This window comes from Centropristis striata, chromosome 4, assembly GCF_030273125.1.
Source record: "Centropristis striata isolate RG_2023a ecotype Rhode Island chromosome 4, C.striata_1.0, whole genome shotgun sequence".
In the NCBI taxonomy this organism is placed as follows: domain Eukaryota; kingdom Metazoa; phylum Chordata; class Actinopteri; order Perciformes; family Serranidae; genus Centropristis; species Centropristis striata.
In genome coordinates this window covers 24,767,280-24,782,081 of record NC_081520.1, presented here as the reverse complement: position 1 = coordinate 24,782,081, position 14,802 = coordinate 24,767,280, and the positions used below count along the sequence as shown (strand labels likewise).

At 39.2% G+C, this 14,802-nt stretch overlaps 1 protein-coding gene across 1 annotated transcript; it reads right to left on the bottom strand.

Moving 5' to 3' along the window:
* Positions 1–824: 824 nt before the first annotated feature.
* On the bottom strand, positions 825–12,262 carry LOC131970176 (von Willebrand factor A domain-containing protein 5A-like). Its single transcript, XM_059331489.1, has 21 exons — positions 12,096–12,262; positions 9,496–9,543; positions 9,022–9,224; positions 8,714–8,936; positions 8,226–8,392; positions 8,019–8,133; positions 7,779–7,927; positions 7,548–7,636; positions 7,313–7,457; positions 6,907–6,986; positions 6,686–6,800; positions 6,385–6,543; positions 4,806–4,909; positions 4,259–4,482; positions 4,073–4,090; positions 3,646–3,702; positions 3,304–3,339; positions 2,648–2,713; positions 1,381–1,550; positions 1,150–1,273; positions 825–1,042 (listed from the first exon to the last, which is right to left on the bottom strand). Exons 2-21 carry the CDS (start codon positions 9,533–9,535, stop codon positions 963–965), a joined length of 2,364 nt encoding a protein of 787 aa, XP_059187472.1. The 5' UTR covers positions 9,536–9,543; positions 12,096–12,262; the 3' UTR covers positions 825–962.
* Positions 12,263–14,802: the final 2,540 nt, after the last annotated feature.

The window sequence follows — 14,802 nt, the reverse complement described above, 5'->3', positions numbered from 1 at the left end:
TATGAAGTCAACAGAAATTAATTTAAGGTGTGTAAGACATTTTTTAAAAGCAGTTCTCGAAAGGCAAGTGCACTTTAGTCACAAGATATCATTTTATTATGAATTTCGCCGACACAACAAATACATTTTCGGCGCGACGCAATTTGATTATATCACGTGGAGTGTCCATGTAAAGTTAACACTTCATCTCCTCTCTGCAGGTAAGAGTTTTATACTGCAAAGTGAAATAGAATGACAGTAAAGTGTTTATCCTTCATGTCAGCTCGCTCTGGACCGGCTCAATGAATTTACCATAAATATCACAATACGGGCGCACTACATGGGCGACTGGTTTTACTATGGAGAAGTGAATGACGGCAGGAACCAATCAGGAGGAGGATCAGTGTCCAATATGTACCCTTTCCGGTTTGATGAATTGCTGGTGTGCTGTGATGAATTGCTGGTGTGCTGTGGTGAAATGCTGGCGTGCTGTGGTGAAATGCTGGCGTGCTGTGGTGAAATGCTGGCGTGCTGTGTGAATTGCTGGCGTGCTGTGGTGAAATGCTGGCGTGCTGTTCTGAAATGCTGGCGTGCTGTGTGAATTGCTGGTGTGTTGTGTGAATTGCTGGCGTGTTGTGTGAATTGCTGGTGTGTTGTGTGAATTACTGGCGTGTTGTGTGAATTGCTGGTGTGTTTTGCACTTCAGGGCCACCGTAGTGAAGTCCCGAATTAAGACATTCATTTTGTGTGTAAATGCATGATTTTACTTTACTTTTACAAAGTTAGGACAAAATTGGTATACATTTCAAAGACCAGTAAACATAAGGACGAGGGGAAACACCAAATGAAAATGTAAAAAAAAAAGAAGGGTATTTTATTGTTACTAAGGAGATAGTATGGTTATTATTGACAATGCAAAGCTTGTAGGATGCATTAAATCTCTTGTATATTAATCCTGAAGAGAATCCACTTCAATGAAAACCTCAGAGCCCCAGGACGTCTTTCTGCACCTTACAGCCCAACAGAGTATTTCCTGCTTCCACACACTCTGTCACACATGATGCTGAAAGAAAACCCGGAAAAAAGTCAACAGCAGAGTAAATGTGGGTGAACAGCTGATTTTAACCAGCACAAACTGTTAAAAACAACACTTATTATTCTGGTTGTTACCATTCTGAGCACGGAGCCATGACACAGCCTTCATAGCCAGCAGCTCCCACTCTTCCTCAGCATCCATCTTGAAACCATGAAGCCAGATCAGAGCCAGAATGGTGGCCCACACATCCTGCTTCACCTGCTTCACCAAACCGAAGGAAAAAATGCGGAACAAACGCGATTCAATACTTTCACAGAAAAATCTGTTCTATTATTAATTTATATGACTATCTGACAGTAACCCACCATAGCAGGTTTGGGCTTTTCCACCTCCTCGCTGGTCTTTCCCAGTGCAGCAGCCAGAGCTGGATCCAGCACCCAGCAGCCAGATGCCTTCTGGAGGGAGACCAGCTGCAGCAGAGGGTCTCTGGGAGGCTGTTTGGGGTCAATGCTGCTTCTCCCAGGGAAGGCAATACCTAAAATATAAAGAGTAAACTGAAAAGTTATAAAAGTGAAATGAAATTGACAACATTGAAGTTTAATTGATTTTGGCCACATGCAGGCAGAACATTAAGTTGAAAAAGTCTCCAGATGGCTCCTGGGGCACACTGCTTTGTGAGGAGTATATTAACGTGTTATTTTCACCTGCTGTATTTTAATATGTCCACATACTGGGGTCCCCAAACAGATTTATATCTATATATATGGATATAACTGGAAAGCTGAGACTATTGTAGATCAATGATCCCAATTTTATTCATGTGTGATGATGCTACTCACCATAAAAAAACATTTCATTTTAAAGAGAGCATTCTTTGAAACTTGACCACGCTGTATAAATATACCTGTTGAGAGCTCGAGGATATTCCAAATCACAGCATGGGTTTTCTATGTTGTTCCTCAAGGTCAAAGTGTCTTAATGCAACATATTCTTTTGAGGGGGTTCATATGATTTCCTACAGAAAGTAAAACATGATGGGCGCTGCTTCGACTATTTGCTGACACGTGCCTGGGACACCTTGGTGACACATGGCAATCGTTGTTATACCCTACTATCATGACTATCATGATAGTATGATATCTACTATCATACCCCTATCATGATCACTGTTTAAAACAGCATGCAGCCTGTTTAAAACATGCGATTAATGTTAAATGTTAATGTTAAATCCCCCAATTTTTTTGGATAATAAAAATGTCTGCCATAATTCTTACATGTTGTTTGCTCAGTGTTTATCCATTTAGTGATTTTATAGAAATACACAGATATGTGTTAAAAATCATATTTTGAATGTATACTATACATTTAAAATGACAACAATGATTAATCTGTTTATAAATAAGCAAATAAATTATTTGTTCTCCTCTCACAAATCTGATGAAATCTCATGTTCTGATACCAGCTGTAATTGTGATTCAGGCATTTATTGTGGCACAGCAGTCCATGGTCACAACAATAAAAGTGGCCAACCACATCTTGGTATAGTGATGCCAGTATGGTGTGGTTAACTATTTCTGCCCTGACATGCTGAAAATAATGGATCATAGCAGCTGACTGCATGTGTCTACTTACAATGTTCAGCATTGAGACTAGAAGGTGGTGGTGCACCTCTCCTCATCTGGTATGACATGTTCTTCACTGTTGAGAGAGTAAAAGCAGAATGATGTAGTATAGCTTATCCCACTGTGCCACAGAACGCCTTACCACGACCACCACGTCTACTACCATCATTACCACTACATCACCATCAAGTAGTAGTAGTGGTAGTGGTAATAGAATAAAAATACACACAAGAACCATATTTGTCACTTTGGTGACATATTGCTTCATTATGATGTATTTCATTCTTTCAACATTCTGATCAGCACAAAGCTATTCTCCAGACATTGAAACTACAGGAGTTGTTTCAGAATAAATTCACTGGCTGTGGTCATTCTTATGACACAAGATGTCACCCAGTGCAATGGAACGTCTCTTTAGTGCGGGATAATGACAATTATAGAAAATAGTTAGAACAAAGCTAGAGAAAAGGCTCTGGTGTTTGAGGAGTGTCTCATTATTCTGAGCAGACATCCAACTGTTTGTTTTCAATGCCTAGGACTGCCATAAAGCTTTCAAACAGTAAGGAGTTCATGTTGTTTGCTCAGTGTTTATCCATAAAGTGTATTTATAGAAATACACAGATATGTGTATAAAATGTAAAAATCATAGGTTGCATTAATACTTACGTCCAGATGGCATGGAACAGGGAACACGACGGCTCACTTTGAGATTAAAAAGAAAGAGAGCATTAGGTCAGAACGTTACCTGAGAATAAGTGAACATAAATATCAACCAGAAAACCAATGATTCACATGTTTTAAAGAAATATATATTTATAGTGTTTGAAAGTGAATATATGTGCAGGACACGCACAGAGGCAAGAACTGATGCACAAATGGGCAGACACAGATACGACAGCCTAACCTTCCTCACTTGCTGCACTCAGACATTGCTTGGTGCCTGTTAATGAAGCTCCTACTCTAGACACATCCATCAGAGTTATACTCCTATTCATTTTTTTTACTTACTGATATTAAGAGCAATAGGAGCAGGGGCACAGCGTTGCATACTACAGGCCATCATCACTGAGAGATTGTAAAAAAATCATAATAATTATAATTAAACAAATAAAGGTTATTATATATATAATTAGTAAACAACAATATTAACTAAACAACTGATGACTGAGCCAATTACACTCACATCTCACAACAAGCAGTTACATGTAGTACTTTACATATTCAGGTGTTTCCAACATTCAAAAATCTCAAAATTTAGTTTTTCCTTACAAACACAAAGTCATGGGACATGTGAACAGAAATGCTTTCTCTCAACTTCAAATCAAATGCAGGTATAACAGTGATATGTTTATCTGCAAGTGATCAATCATGTCCTTAAATGTACATCTCTTAACTAGAGATTGACTTTTTAAATTGATTTATCAGAAATACTCACTGGGTGGGTGGGAATACACTGGAATCAAGAGAGAAGGATTATAGATAAAGGTCATCAACTGGTGCAAAAATATCAATAGATTGAAAATAAACAGATAACTGATCAGAACTGTTTAATACTTTGATACTCTGGTTAAACTGAACATGTTTCTTGCTTTTTATTTTGTTCTTGGAAGAAAACACTTACTCGGTGTTGGGACATTTCTGCGCACCAGAGGTCCTTGGATCGCCTCACCGTCACCTTTGTTGACAGCAATGAAGGCAGTGAAGGCACTGCTCACTCCTGATTGGACACTGAGCTCCACCACCTTCTTCTTCTTCACTCCTCCATCTCCCTCCCCTCTGTGCTCCTTCTCCTCCATCTCCAGGGATCGAATCAGAGTCCGAGCAGCCAACCTGTGGACTGTTAATCTGCAGACAGGAGAGAAGGATAAAGACGTCCGCACAAACATTTGCTGTATTAAGTAACATTAGTAACATTTTCTAAGCATTGCATGTAAACGGTCTATTCTGGTTATGAAAAAAAAAACAGTTCACGGTTTTGTCTCCTTTTTTGAAAGAATGATTACATTTAAAGGCATTCTCCACCTTGTATCAGCCGCTGGGCAGACACTTAATGCCATGTATCAGTGCAATGTTCTTTTGTTTAACAGTGTAAAGTTTATCAGCGCTTGCTACTGTTTTATCTAACCTGACCTAATGCACCAGTGCAGTCTGAGCGAAACTTGTTTTACCCAGTGTCCTCTGCAGGTTTGAGACTGAAGCGGAGCTGATTCTGAGAGGGTTGACTTGCCAGGCTGTACTTCACCGTCACACAGCCCTCTGCTGCCTCTGAACTCTGAGAAAACATTTCAGTATTAGAAGACATGTTTATCACTGTCATCACATCATAATTAGTTTGAGGGATCACATTTTAAAAAATGTAACAGTTCCAAGGTTTGCTGATCAGTGGAATAGAGTGTACATTTATGTTGCTAAATACTAATTTAAACTAGAAAATTTCCTCTGGGGAAATTCTGAAAGGGCCACGGAGGCTACTGCCAGTGTGTGTACACTATGATGAGATTCTTAAGAGATTTCAAACTATGCCCTTTAACCTCAAAATGTGTGTGTGTGTGTGTGTGTGTTTGAAGCATGTGTATGCATGTGTGAGGAGTGTGCGCGCCTATGTGCATGTGTGTGTGTGTGTGTGTGTGTGTGTGTGTGTGTATCTGTGACTGTAATCAAATCAAAGATCAAAGGCAATCAGATCAAAGCAATCAACAGAATTAACTGACACCTGTTCCGGCTCAGTGACAGCAGAGGTGGACAGACTGGAATTTCTGGCCTCGAACAGAAAGCATTATTGGCAAAACCATAATACCTATCATTGATCCGACTTCACTTTGAGTGTCCTGAGTTCTTCCTGAATGTCTACATGTTTTTTTTTTCAGAAAAATGAAAAAATAGCTTTGTTAGAGCGATCTAAAAAAACTGTTCCATCTCCCTTTTTCAGAAATCTTCCTGCATTTTTAATATGGGAGCCAATGAGGCTGTTGGTGGTGCATCTGTGCTTCCTACGCCCAAACTATAACTCTGACAGCTTTACCAGAGGATTGTGAGTGAGAAGACTAATTTTCCTACGTTTATGTATAAATTATTTCTGTAGAGTGGAATTTGTGGCCTGGAGCGCAGTTTTCAAATGTATTTTTTGACAATTTTTTCTCTCCCTCTACACTCTGGCGATGATGTCACACACTGTGACACGAACATTCCGTGCAATACACACCCATTATAATCTAATAATAGAATTTCTCCAAAAATGATCATGGTCATTGAACAGGGATTGATAAAAAACTATATGACCTATCGAAATGTGGATTAATACACCGATACACAAGACTTGTGTCTACTGTTTAAAGTTTAAATGGAGTCTCTAGGTGAAATTATGCCGGAGAAGTAGACGTTTAAAAATCTCCAATTATTGTTCTTTTTCGCTCATTTTTTTTTCAGCCGTCCCATTCATTTCAATGCAAAATTTTGGGCAATTTTTTGCGACCTAAGTCGCGAAAAATTCTTGTTATGTAGAGGAAAGTAATAGCACAAAGATCCTGATCAAACTGCAACTCTTTCATTTGTCCTGCAACTCTTCAATTTGTAGGACTAGTAGCGGGACAAAATTGCGTCCGGAAGAGGAAGAAGAAAAAATCCACAGTATAACAGTAGTGCTCGGGGCAGCTATTGCTGTATAGGACCAGTGCTCGGTGCGATTGCCCCGTGGCCCTAATAATAAAGAGCAGGTATGTATTCCTCTATGAGATGAACTGCTCCTACCTGTCCAATGAGCTGGGCATAAACCAGTGACCTTTGACCCTGGAAAAGAGCTGTGATTGGTGGAGAGAGATCAGTGACAGAGACTCCCTCTGGTAAATCCCACTTGACTGAGATGTCGACCACAGCTGGTTGTAGAGCAAATCGCAGCGACTGCATCACCTGATGAGAAAAGAAGTTTACAAAAAGTTGTGAGAGGCACTGAGATTTTGCTTAATATATTTACTTCCATTTGTGATAATGTCTTTTGTCCAAATGGCATTATTCATTACAATGTACATTATTACTGTGATGTCTCTCTTACTTTGGGTTGCATCCTGTCAGTCCCTGTGATGAACTGAGCGTGACCTCCTCCTTCCTTGGCCAACCCGTTGATGAGAGCAGAGCTGGCCCCTTCCCCAATCCCAAAAGAGAAACACCTACAATACAGGAGTTTAGTTTTGAACACAACACAACATTTGAACAGTTGACATGTTTTAAGAATTGCGTAGGTGTTGATTGTGCTTTGTGTTTCAGTGGTTTCACCTGTGGGAACCTGAATTCTTCTTCACCTGATTGATAACTTCTTTGGTGTTCCCCACCTCTCCGTCAGTAAAGACAAATAGCTAGGGAGGAACATTTTTAAGGCACCCAGAAAAAAACCATGCAGAGCATGTGTTGAGTCATCCACATAATTCTCTTGACATCTTTGTTCGTTTGCTGTTTCAGCAACACAAGCGGTTTCAATGGTAATGTGTAAAGAACAAGGTGTGGCAAGAATGGACTTTAAAAACACACCTGTTACTTCAGCATTGCACTCGCAAAGTAAAAACAAATAGGACAGTAGTAAGTCCTACAGAATTGTATCGTAATGTTAACAGAGACATATATTTGTAAAACTGGTTTGTCATGTTTGTGTGTGTATGTGTGTGTGTGTGTGTGTGTGTATTACTTGTCTAGGTTGATTGGGAATGCAGCTCTGGCTGTAAATGTGTTCAAGGGGCCTCAGGATCTCTGTTCCTCCCAGATTAGCCTCCATCTCCTCAACTTTCTTCAGAGCCTCTTCCATGGTCTGCTGGCTGTACTCCACACTCTTACTGCCATCAACAAACACACACATGCACAAACATTGATGCCAAATGCGGGAACTAATCTGTTAGATTGAGTGGACTGAGGGAGTGACTAACGGAAAGATGTGTTCATATCTGGACCCAAAACTGATGATGTTGAAATAGCAGCCCATTGGTAAACTCTTCAACAGGAGCAGCAGAGTATCCTTAAAGGAAGAGAGAAAAGTTCATGAAGGCCACAGTGTGAGAGGAACACTAGGAATGATTTATGATGTAAGTTATTATTTTTTTAATATACTGTGTTTTTATGAATTAACTTAAAAGATGTCTGTGTTGTTATCCTGGAACCCTGGCACTCTTCATACGTTCCCCCTGCATACTTCCAGATCGATCCAGTAAGAACACAAACTCTCCACATGAGGCGACTGAAGACATCACAGCCTGGGGGAACTCAGGGTACAGACTCAGCATCACTACTGGATCACCCATCAGAGTGCCTGGAACACAGAGACACACAGCTTTTAACATATAATACAACATGTGTAATGTTTCAGGTGAATGATGAAACCCATATGATTTTACACTCACCAGGTTTGGCAGAGGCCTGTCCTGCCTCCACCACAGCAGTGGGCTGGTGAGCATCTTTGTAATAAATCAGCAGTTCAACATCTCTGTCAAACTTGTGTCCTGCAGACAACTTCACCTGCAGTTCGCAAAACACATGAAATAAAGTGATATATTTTATTATCATTAATATTACGGAACAATCATTAGACACATGATCAGTCTACCTACCGTGGCCTGGGTTTGCTCTGTGTTGAGGTACTGGAGAGGGTCCAGGGGACAGTTGGACTCTACTTTAGAGACTGGACGAGCAGAGGACACTCTGGCAGAGAAAGACAGACTGTAGGGCACCAGAGAGGCTGGAACAGAGGTCACCTGGACAGGGTTGCCTTCACTACCTGGAAACATAATGAGACTGGTTTGAAATCCAAGAGGCAATTACTGTGAACATGAACAAAACCTTATATTTTCAGAATAATTTAGCTGAACTTGAACTACTCACTCTCAGTTACACTGCCAAATAGTTACAGGTAGGTTGGTTGGTCTGAATGGTTAAATGAAATGTGCACGAATCTAAAGTTTGCTAAGACTAAGTATTAATGGTATGCACTATTACAGTGAGCCACCAGGACAACCCTTGATTTTTATTTTTCTTCACCTGCTTTAAAAGTACAGGTGTTGTGTACATGAAGCTGAAAAGGGTTGGCTGGTTATCCTACCTCTAGGTTGGTAGCGAGGGTTGAGCACAGCAGGCAGACAAAACCTGAGGCCTTCATCAGCCTGCACAGCCAGCTCAGTGACGTACTCCAGCCTGATGGAGGCGCTCTCTCCTGGAGGCAGACTGCCCACACTCATAGAGAATATATCTGGACTCTGATCACTCTCCTCCAACAGGAAGGCCTGCCGACCGGAGCTCAGTGCATCATCATACTCCTCACGAGCCTGGAGTACAGATGACACATGTCACCAACATTCACTGTGTTTTTAAGCTCCATTGTAGTGAGTAAGTCTTTACTGTCCAGCTCACCTCCTGTTTCTCCTTCACCTCAGCTACAATCTCTGTCTGTCCAATCTTAGCACTGAAATGACAGACAGCAGCATCTCCAGGCAGAGGGAAGACAAAAACTGCCTCCAGTGGTTTGTCCTCCTTGTTCTCATAGTTCAGAGTGGAGACCACTGTAGCCACATGGTCCCTCACCTCCACCTCCACCTCCACGCTCTTCACAGGAACTGACCCAGAAACAGAAGACAATCTTCAAAATTTACATCTGGTTAATGAAAAACTTTGGATATAATCTTGATTAAAAAGCTCCTTTGCTGCCTCCCTGTGGCCAAAACACACTTGCATGGAAAATTAAAATGTGTTGGAAGAAAACACAAGAAAAAAAGACAAAGAGACAGACAGTTAAATGTCTGCAGTAAACCACAGAAACTGTTGATTTGACAGGGTGCTAAACACTTTACATCTGTTTAAAGTTTAGGTTTGCTAACAACTCTTTACCTGGTTCCTTCTGAGCAGTTAGCAGACCACAGCAGTTCATCTTTGTACCTAAATGACAGAGATAGGGATTTACATTTTTTTTTAAACTACTTTATTTGCATCTAAAAAACATTTCATGTGTCACAGAAAGCATGTATTCTCTGTATAAACACAAGATGAACAGTGTCACCTGAGTAATGTTTTATTAAATCCAAAGGAACTGTTAAAAAAAATCACTTGGTCAACATTTCATCCAAATGTTCTAAATTTAAATAATAAAAAAAAAATCTTCATGACATCAAGACATAAGGAAGACATTTGGAGGAAAAAGACAATGTATTTCATCCTTCATCGATATGAATATATATATATATATATATATATATATACATTTATGGTATTTATTTTTTATGATATTTCCTATTTTTAAATGAATAAACTAGACACCTTTTCTGCTGACAGAAACACAAATTTGCCTTTTTCTTTGCATCTCCACAACAAATATACAAATTGTGACATTAATAGTGCTGTTTAACAACAAATTATTTTTCAGATTTGTTTTTAGTAACAAAATAATTATAAATGAATAATAAATAAAATAAATAACCATTTTACTTTTTGTTTTCATCTCAATAACATATATCATAATTCTGACTTTAATAGTGCTGTTAGACAAGAAATTCCATTTCAGATTTGTTTTTAAATAGCAAAATAATAATAAATCAATAATAAATCAATATTAGTAACACTGCCTCATTTGAGGGCTTCTCAACAAGCTACTGTAGCTGTAGAACACTGAAAAACACACTTATGTATTTGAGAAAACATACATGGTGCTAAAAAAACAAAACATGCTGAAGGGAAACAAAACTTTTGTATAATCAACACCATGTTTGAACAATTTTTCTCAGTTCTTACATCTATTAAGCATCTTCGGCAGTTTAGCCTAGGCCAAAAGGTAAGATTTGAAGCAACTTTTTTTCCTCAGTGAAGCAAAGGGTGTTGGTTGCATTCATTTTACAGAATTTGCAGTGGTCACACTTATGAAATTTTACCAGCCAGTGTGCAACCTGGTCGGTGCAAACTACATCTGAAACTCCAACACAAACTCTCTGGGGCAGTATTGGAGGAGCTGAGGCGTCAAGTGATGGGTGGCCTCTTTGTGCCTGCCAAAGAATGAGGCTAGTGGCAACCTCTGGAAGCTCCTTTGTTTCATTGGCTTTGGGACACTATATATATCCTTTATTTAACCAGGTAAAAGTCTCATTGAGATTTAAAAAAAAAAAAAAAAATCTATTTTCCAAGAGAGACCTGGCGAAGAAAAGCAGCAAGAGACAAGTTACAAGATTTAAACACAGTTATCATCACAATTAAATACAAATACAGCCATCACAACAACACTAGGTAATTTACAGTCATGGTGGTAGATCAACCATGCATTAACAAGGCCTAACATGATGGTTTGCCAGAACAGGTAGAGGTACCGCCTCCGTGACCTCATGTGGTACTTGGATTTTGTAACACATGCATCAAGGAGGTCTACCCCACCCATGAAAGTGTTGTACTTCTTTAAAATGTGTGTCCTGTTGACCTCCACTAATGCTTTGTCTGATTTGCTCCAGCATTGAGCTTCATCCTGAGGCTCAACTGCACAGGAGGAGATCAGGCTAATATATAGGATTCTTTTTTGTTTATATTTAGTCAAATGTACTTTAAATTGAACAGCTGAGCATATATTAATTCAAAAATAATTTAAAAAGTGAAAATAATTGAATGGCCTATTACCATTTTTGTTATTGTGACAAATATGTCACATCAGGTTTTCCATGATGATTTTTAGGTTAAAAGCCCGATGTGACGTATACGTCACAGCGATATTTTTGTTACTTGTTTTATATTAATTTGTTCAGGAAATTTGGTCAGAATAGGATAAATGCAATAAAGGACACCCTTTTAAAGGATTAGAATTGTTAAATGGATTTTAACTTAGCCAAGTAACAAAAAATAAGCTGTTTGAAATAGCTACTTTTTCACATTTCTGTTTCCAGTCACGCCCACATTTTGGAGAAGTCACTTCTTGTCAAAGTCACATGACCACCACACCAGGGTGTTGAGTATGTGTGTGTGTGTGTGTGTGTGTGTGAGAGAGAGAGAGAGAGAGAGAGAGAGAGAGATGCTGTTGAGCAAAGAAGTCAGTCAGGCAGTCTAACCAATTGATGCTAACTTATAAGTTAGTACTTACTAACATCTAGCCAACAAACAGGCCGTGTAACATTATTTAAAAAACTCGTTAAGGCGTCAAAATGAACAGACGATATGGTACGAAACGCTAATTTTTGTCCTGTCTGGCTTTCCATACTTACGTGCAGCTGTGCTCACAGCCTCGGCTCCTATTCACAGTTAACACATGAAAAGTAGATCAACTGCGGTTATTTCTGACTGCATGGGTTTATGACGGACTTCAAAATTGAGTCGGATTCAGATTTTCTGTCGACGTAACGTTAGCCTTATCTCAGACTCTCATCTTGATTTTCCGGTTAATCCGCCCTGTTATTATTTTAAACTCACTTGAGTTTTCCTGAGTAGCCTATGTCACCGTTGATACTTGAAGAAATATCTACCTTTGAAGAGAAGGATTTTTGTTGGGAGGTTCTGGTAGTTACCTCGTACAGGTGAAGCCCACACCTCGGCTAGAAACAGAAACAAGGGTGGGAAGTACAGACCCTGGATATTCACGCCTCAATCTGACAACAAGTGTCACTCCTCAGGCCCGCCTCTGAGAGCTGCGCACTATTCATGGGACAGCTTCGGAGGGCGAGGCTTCTTCTTAGCAAGCTGAAACAAGAAAACTGATTCTTTATCTCAAATTAAAGAAAAAAACGTCTTTTTTTTTCTTCAAATGATGTCTAACAGTCTTCACATCATGTAACCCACAACAGTGTTCCTATGCTCCTCCTCACTATCAGGAACAATAAAACCACAGGGTGTCTGACAGCAGACTGACAGACTGATACAGTTGCAAGAAAAAGTATGTGAACCCTTTGAAGTTACCTAGTTTTCTGCATTCATTTGTCATAAAATGTGATCTGATCTGCTTCTAAGTCCCGAGTTTAGACAAACACAACGTGTTTAACCTAATATCATGCAAACAATTATAATATTTCATGTTTTTATTGAATATATCCATGAAACATTCGTAATGCTGGTAGAAAAAGTAAGGGATGGGTCACTGCCGAAATCAATGACCCAAATGAATAATGGGACCTATATAAAACATATTTCATGACAGTTTATAATGAAGGCATTTACTCATATAAAAGATTTAATAAGGCACTCCAAAAGACGGGTGGAGAAAGTTCTGAAATGTCTAAAAGAAACACAATCTGACTCAGAAACTGGTTATGATGCCCTACAGTGGTATTTTAACCACTTGTTTGTTAAAGGCTTTGTCTGTCAAAAGCTAAATCTGTTTTTCTTTGACTTGACACAATTGCACTTTCTCTACACTGGCTATCTTCTAATAAAACAGCAAGTCTAACTGATGTGTTTGAAGACATGTCTTGTTTACTGTATAGTGCACTACATTTATTTCAGAAACGGAGTGACAGTGAAATGGCATTTGCAGGTTATAAGTAAGTAAATCTTTTTTACTAAACAAATAAAAAACTGCAAATGGACAAATATTACACAGGCTTTCATCGCAGGGCACAATGTGACTTTAATCGTTCAATGTCTTGCTACTATTTTCTGTGAAACACTGATCAGTCTTCCCTACTTTCTCATTCTGTCAGGAAACACTAAGATTAATGCTCATAAATTTGACTTTATCAGTCTGTCTGTCGGCTGTCAGACACCTTGTGGTTTTCATGTTTCCTGATAGTGAGGAGGAGCATAGGAACACTGGGCTACATGTCGTCACACTGTTAACATAATCGCCTAAGTCATTTTTTGTCAAAATTGTTTGTTTTTTTGCCGAAATCATCTCCTCATGATGCGGGCCACCTATGGTAAAATCGCCTACATCCTCAGTTGATCAGATCATGTGATTTTACCCCTTTAAGATAATCATTTCTTTGAAAATTTGCCACATTCATAGGCATCAGATAAGAACCCAGCAAAGAAGAGCTAGAGGGAGATTGATTAGTTATCAGTTTAGTTTATCAGTGTTTTATTGTTGACACTAATATTGGTAACACTGACATGAGCGTGTCATAAACATGACATGGGATGTGTCATGAACATTAATGACACTTTGAAGTAACATTAATGCTCATGATACTTGTCATGTCATGTTTCTGACAGGCTTGTGTGCCTCTGGTGTAGACACCTTCAAAATTAAGTGTTACCATATCTTGCTTAAGTCACAAAGGCATGTTAAAAAAATTGCCTAAGTCATTTATTTCTCTTAACCCTTGTGTAATGTTCATATTGTTGTTACTCAGCCAGCGTTTGTGGGTCTGATGGACCCGTTGCATTTTGTGGCTTTTAATGCCTCACAATCAAACACTTTTATGTTAAAATACTGAACAGATGTTTACCTTATCCCAATTACAAGCAGTATAAACAATATATATGGTTAATATTTGCCCTTTACCTTTGTTAGGTCACATTTATAACAATTTATAACTGCTCTCATTTTCTCGCACATTTGACCCTCTGATGTTCTGTGTACCTACACTCTGTCCTCCTCCTGTCTAGGCCTGCTGTGTGCGTGTGTGTGTGCGTGTGTGTGTGCGTGTGTGTGTGTGGTACACAGAACATCAATTTCCACACTTCTATTAGCCCCGGGTCCAGTGGACCCGGACATCTTATATGTAATAGAAATGTGTAGGGGGGGTGTATGGTGTGTGGTCATTAAATATGTATTCTGATATATGTTCTTCACAGAAAATGAGCCAAAGTCAGTGAGTCTCAGTTTGAAAAATTAATTAATTGTATCATTTTTCTTTTAATAAAAAATGAAAACGGGTCCCACAGACCCGAACACCACACAAGGGTTAAGTTACATAATTTACACACAGTGTTATTACTATGCCAATAGCCTTTGTTACATCCTTTTTGAGTGAAATGATCAATAAATGTCACATGTTACACTTTTGGTGAAGTTTTTTGTGTTTCCTGCAAAACTTGAAAAAATTAGTTAGGCGATTATTTTAACAGGGTGACGATGTGTAGGTTGTCAAACACTCTTTGAAAAAAAGTTTTGATAATTTGAGATATAGCATCAGTTTACTGGCAAGTGACACAGCAAAAAGAAGCCTCGCCCTCCGAAGCTGTCCCATGAATAGTGCGCAGCTCTCAGAGGCGGGCCTGAGGAGTGACGCTTGT

Excerpts from the sequence above, each read along its gene's own strand:
- LOC131970176 (XM_059331489.1), bottom strand. The coding sequence starts at position 9,535 with ATGAACTGCTGTGGTCTGCTAACTGCTCAGAAGGAACCAG. Across the intron at positions 7,637-7,778 it reads AACGTATGAAGAGTGCCAGG|GATACTCTGCTGCTCCTGTT; the intron begins GTTCCAGGATAA and ends TCTTCCTTTAAG. Across the intron at positions 1,043-1,149 it reads ATGGCTCCGTGCTCAGAATG|CATCATGTGTGACAGAGTGT; the intron begins GTAACAACCAGA and ends GTTTTCTTTCAG.